Here is a 6,000-nt window from a genome sequence, read left to right on the forward strand (position 1 = left end):
CATCACTGGAGATTTCCAGAAATGCTGCACAAAGCCCTAAGCAATTTGAACTAGCTTGGGAACTAGCTCCCCCTGAGCACAGGGTCTGCCTGGATCACCTCCAGAAGCCCCTTGCAGCTATTCTCTGATGACAGGATCCATGTCCCTATTTGCTCTGCAATCACACCTATTAAACTTGACTTAAGAAACTTTGCAGAAAAACGCTTCAGCTGGTCCTCAAGGAAGCAAGCAAAAAGACAACCTCCTTCTGTCTTCAGGCTCAGATGAGGTTTGAATTAACATTTCAGATCTTCCAGTGGAACTCTGAGGAAAGAATTTCACTACATGAAGAAATAAAACCAGGATGTATTTTAATGGCTGTTTATGTTGTATTCAAGGCAAGAACTGGTGTAACTGCATCACATCTTGCCCAGGCCAGGATCTCAACTTAAGCCTAAAAGTATTTTACAGTTAATCACTTCTGCCTATATACTGTATTTCTTCAGACTTTGGTACTTCACCACTTATTTCTGGATTCCTTCACTGTCAGTAAGCATCTGTATTATATTTTCCACTACAGTAAGCCATGAAAACTGCACTTTATAGGTTCCCTGCCCCAGGGCAGGAGTGGGGGAAATGTAGAGAAAACCGACATAAAATTTTTGATTGCTTTTGTTTTCTAAGTTTTATTTTCCACTTTAGAAAATCCTAATTTTCCTTTCCAGTCCAACAAATTGGATCTTCTTGGTGAAGTACCCAAATAAATAGTTTAAAAACATTTTTGCTATTGAAGGGGCAGAGTGATTCTAAAACCAAGAAAATTCCCTAAGAGGTAAGAGAAAATATATTTTAAATACAGGACAACATCACAATTGATAAATCAATTTCACACCTATTTTTAAGAATTCTTCAGAAACAAAAAAGCTTCACTGCTGCATTTCACTTCTAGCATTGCTGTGCTGTGACTTCCATCCTATCTTTTAAAACCATTTCTGCTTCAGAAAAAAGTAGATAAGTGGCTTTCTTATGCAAAGCACAAAAACATATCCTGTTTTTAAAGGTCTTTCAGATAAAGTATTAAGACTAACAAATTTCCTCTCTCTTTACTTTCCTCAGTTTTGCAAGTCACACTGATCTGTTACAGACTAGAGACAAGGAGGTTATAACAATCCTCTCTGACTATACTTGATCTCACTAAGGAAATTCCATGGCAGTATCTCAATAAAAAGTCAGGTCAATTAAGGAGTGTGTCACTCCTCTGAAAAAAAAAAAAAAACAAGTCCTAATACTCAAGACAAGTTTAGAAAAGGTTGAACCATAAACTTTGTACTTCACCTAAGGCTAAGTCTTACCATAGCAACTATTAAGAAAGAAAAATATTTTGAAGCAGCCAAGCAATCAGACTTTTGCTTCTGTCACCTCCAATATAGGAAGTTTAGACTGGCTTTTGTAAACGTAGGCCATAATCTCACAAGCAAGGAAGTGAATGGTTAACTTTGCACAGGAGGAAAGCTCCAACTTCAAAAAGATGAAGTTAATGCACATGACTGTACCATCAGGATTTTACTGCCCAGCACCGATAACAACTAAGCTTACACTGATAATACAACCAAAATTAGCAGCGTTTTTATTCCACTCCTTCCTTGGAAATGAGAAGACCTTTAATGACAATAAAGACACATTCTAGGAGCCTTATCAGAACTGCAGTGGCTTTAATATCTCTCATCCTTTGTTCCTCCCCTTCACCACCTCTTCAGCTGTGCTGGAGTCTGACATCCCAGTCACCAGGGGCAGAACAGGCCGGATCCATGAACTGAACCTTGTCAAAGAGAGTCCCAACCGGGAGCAATTTCCAGCTCCAGGTTCCCAGGCAGCCCCAGAAACAGCTGAACCAGATGGAGTGAAACAGTAACACACAGGCTGCACCAGCCCAGGCTGCTGCCAAGAGAAATCCCAGGAAGATCAGAGCCTCACCTAAACCTGCACCTACCTGTTCCCAACTCCCTCAGATGAATAAGCACTTTGGAGCAAGTGGGGGCAGGGAGGCACCACACGACCTTGCATGAGCCCGTGCTTCCCATCTGGTGAACAAGCTACATGTGTCACCACCAGGCTTTGAGGAGAACCTGAAGAGTCATTTTAATTGGCTTTATTAGGATCTCTTCAAACTAAGTTTACTAATTGTTGACAGGAGCTGCTGCAACTGTGTCCATAAGAGGTACAGAGGGTGAGAACATTTAACCCAAGATGTAGATTGCAGTATCTCCTCTAAAAATCAGCATTCATCATGAAGTTAAAAAGCTGGCAGAACCCCTGTGAACACTATAAAACTGTCCTATAAATAATAACTCAAAGCAAAAATACTTCACATTTCACTTATCCTGATTTGCCTCGGTCCTCACTTCCATGGTACCCTCTGGATGTTACTTTAGGAACAGGCTGTGACTGAGTAAGATCCATTGCTTTTCAATAATCAAGTCTGCAAACCACTGGTGCAATTACCTCTGACTTAACCATCCTCTTTTTTTTTTTAAGCTATACTCTGAACTTTGTAAAAATCCTAAAAATGTCACTGTAAACCATTATTTTAACTTCTCATGCCAAGGTATCTACTTATTATTGGTTTAGATTTCTATTAAACAAAGTTACTTTTCCATAAGAGGAAATAAAGAATATCTAGCTCATTTTAAATTTATATGTATTTGGTAGGTTTGTATATTCAAGAACACTTTTACAATGGTCAAGTTGTACCAGCCTGAAATTATGTTAAGTTCTTAAAACGCACATTACCAATCTTTACATGAATGATTCCCAGGAGATTTCAGTTTTTACTCATTTTTTCCTGATATTTCTATACATAACACAGCAGTGAAAACACAAGCATGTTTGATGAAGAAATACAGACTTTGGTAGGCAATGGGAAGCAAATTTAACATTACACAACAATATTTCCATGTCTGTCTCCAGATTATATTAGATACCTCTGATGTTCATATCTAACATTTTTAAAAAACAATTTAATTCAACTGAAAGGTTTAAGAATGTTGAAATGAGCTACAGACCTCAAAAAAAAGCCCAAGGAAAACCTGGAAACATAGAGGGCAGGGTCTGTATTGTTTCAGATGACAGATTCCAGTTCAGGTTTAAGTTTGTAAAAATAAAAAATAATAAAAAAATAAATGTAGATTTCCTAAGTGAAAATAAAAATCATTCTCCAAATTTCAGATAGGTAATAATTTTCCCCAAGAACTTACCCCAATAAAATCATTTTTTAAAATAACTTCGGAATATATGTAATAGTGGCAGAAACAATAAAAACAACCTGAAGAAATATCTCTGAACAGGATATTTTAAACATATTTTAGTATGGGTTACTGTGGCGTGTTTTTTCTGTATAATAAGCACTACACCAAAATATTAAGCATTACAGCTGTGTATGTCTGCTGAGCCTGAGCCTTCTATTCAAAGAGCAAAGTACATTTCAGAACTTGTTTTTCTTTCTAAACCATTAATCCAAACAGTACTTGCAAGCTACCAAAAAAAAAAAAAAAAAAAAAAAAGAAAAACATCAAAACCTACAAACCTCTCACAACTTGAAGGGACTCTAGAAACCCAAACAAAGCCCCTGTGGTCACTGCTTGCTCACAAAACACTCGTAAAAGCACATCCCTCCTGCTGGAGCCGTAGTCTGGCACTAGGCCTCAAAAACAAGGAGACAGCCTGGGAGCCAGAAAGTGAGCAAAGCTACAGCAACGCAGCCGGGGAAGCCTTTCCCCTTCCTGCCAAATAGTGATCCGCGAGGAAGTCACCCAGCACCAGCGCTCATCCCTGACCAGGAGCGCGGCTCCTTCCTGCTGCCTCACACCTCCGGACGGCAGGGAACAAAGTCCGGGAAAAGGGAAACTCCCGTGCGAGCTGAACAGCGAGGGGAATTCAGGCGAGTTCCCACACACCTGCTCTGCAGGAAGCACCTCCCGGTTCTCCTCACCAAGAACACTCAGACACGATCACAGCACGGTTACAGAGCCCTCAGAGAAATACTCTGAGCCGCGGATATCTTCATGTAAATGATACAATTAGATACTGCAAACACAGTTATTACAACAGTTTACAACAGAAACTGCAACAGGGTGAACTTGCCATTTAAAAAACCTGATCTCACGTAAAATGAAGAAAAAGCAACAGGTTTTTACTGTGCTGAGCAGGATCAGTGAGACCTGACAGATACCCCTGGGCAAAGCCTATAAAAGAAGTCTCCCCCCGTTAGCTAAAACTACCAGCAAACAAAAGTAATCAGCCCAAAATTATGGGTACTAAGGAAAGCTTGTTTAGCTCACTGAAGCAACCCACAGGCAAAAAGAGAATCCTGGTAGAATCTCACTGACTTAAAGTGCAGAATTGTTATGAGCCACAACTGAGGACCACCAAAACAGTCACACTTACATCGTCTCTCCAGTCTTAGCCACATGACAAAGAAACTGATCCAGTATTGGACACACTTCCTTCTTCCCTCTCTTCTCAAAATCTGTTGGCATGAGAAGGACACAAAAGAAATGGTAAAAGAAGACGGGACAGAACAACAATTCACAATAGTTAGCTATTTGCTTTAGCTATCAGTACGGTTCCCACACAAACACTGTCGCTCTCACAACGCTCCGGCTGTTCCCAAGAGCTCCACCAGCTTTCCCAGCCCTGTAAAACACTTAATATTTTTCCAGCGGAGAAACTGCATGCACCGGAGAATCAGAAGTTGATTTGCAACTTCTTTTGAGCAGCTATAGCACAGAAAGAGGCCGATTTCCTCAGGCTGAGCCCAGTACAGGGTGGGCTGGAGAGGGAGAAGGGGACAGGTCCGGGCAGGGCCAGGATGCGGGGAAGGGGCCGGGACAAGGGGGGGAAGGGGCCTGGATGCGGGGGGAAAGGGCAGGAACACAGGGGAAGGGGGCGGGATGCGGGGAGAAAGGGCAGGAACGCGGGGGAAGGGGCCGGGACGCGGGGGAAGGGGCGGGCAGGCCGGGTAGCCCCGGTCCCGGAGCCGGGGGTCACTGACGGCCCACACTCAGCTCTGAGGGTCGCTGGGCAGCGGCACCGGGGGCTCTGTCCTCCCCTTCCCCACAGCGACCCCCGCGCTCTCCCCGCTCCGTGGGACCCCTCACAGTGAGCAGCCCCCTCCCCACGGCGCGGGGACCCCGGCAGGGGCCAGGAGGGAGGGACCCGCCGCCCTCAGCGCGGGGCGCTCCCCCCACAGAGTCTAAGGAACCCCCCGTCTCCCCTGAGCGCGGGGACACCGCTCCCCAGCACCCTGCCGCCAGCCCCCGCCCGCCACCTTTCAGCGCCTCCTGCAGCCTCTCGACGTCCATGGTCCGCCCGGGCGATTCCCCCGCGGCTCCGCGCGGCTCCCCCGCCCCAGCCCCGCGCAGACCGGGCCGCGCTCGCAGCGAGACCCCGCGCTCAGCGACGCTCCAACATGGCGCCCGCGCCGTGCCCGTGCGCGGTCCCGCGGCCCCGCCCGCCGGGGGCGGGGACATGGGGCGGGGCCAATGGGCGGGGCGGGGCCGAGTGAGGGGCGGTGGCAGCGCGAGGGGCGGGGCCGCCCTGAGGGGAGGTGGTGGCGCGTGAGGGGGCGTGGCCGTGCGGCCGTGAGGGAGGAGGCGGGAAAGGCGCGGGAAAGGTTCCGCTGCAGCGCCCGCCCGACTTACCGCCAGGGAGGCTCTGGGGGAGGCTCTGCCCTTCTTCTCCTCTTGGCCGCGGGTTATCGCTCTCCCCATGCCGCCTCAGCCACGCAGATCCTCGGGGAAGGGGATGGGAACGCGGAGCCTCCCCCGCGCCAGCCCCTCAGGGAGCTCTTGTGCCTTCCTCCCCCTCAGGCTGAGGGTGACTACGCGTCCCCCACGCTTACCAACCAAATCCCTGTTTGTGCGGGGACGTGCCTGTCTCCCTTTTATTGTTCAAGAAGATCACAGAATATCCCGAGTTGGAAGGGACAGACAAGGATCATCCAGTCCAACCCCTGGCCCTGCA

At 46.7% G+C, this 6,000-nt stretch overlaps 1 protein-coding gene across 1 annotated transcript in view; it reads right to left on the bottom strand.

The window, feature by feature from the left end:
• PPP4R2 (protein phosphatase 4 regulatory subunit 2) overlaps nucleotides 1-5,464 on the bottom strand; it is a 28,335-nt gene extending 22,871 nt beyond the window's left edge. The window contains exons 1-2 of the mRNA XM_051788691.1: nucleotides 5,306-5,464; nucleotides 4,423-4,504 (exon numbers count right to left, since the gene is read on the bottom strand). Of these exons, the coding sequence (XP_051644651.1) occupies nucleotides 4,423-4,504; nucleotides 5,306-5,339 (116 nt within the window). The 5' untranslated portion in view covers nucleotides 5,340-5,464. The remainder of the gene's footprint in view (nucleotides 1-4,422; nucleotides 4,505-5,305) is intronic.
• Between the last annotated feature and the right edge of the window lie 536 nt (nucleotides 5,465-6,000).

Source organism: Manacus candei, unplaced genomic scaffold (genome assembly GCF_025592945.1).
Source record: "Manacus candei isolate 608988 ecotype Guabito, Panama unplaced genomic scaffold, ASM2559294v1 h1tg000025l, whole genome shotgun sequence".
Lineage (NCBI taxonomy): Eukaryota > Metazoa > Chordata > Aves > Passeriformes > Pipridae > Manacus > Manacus candei.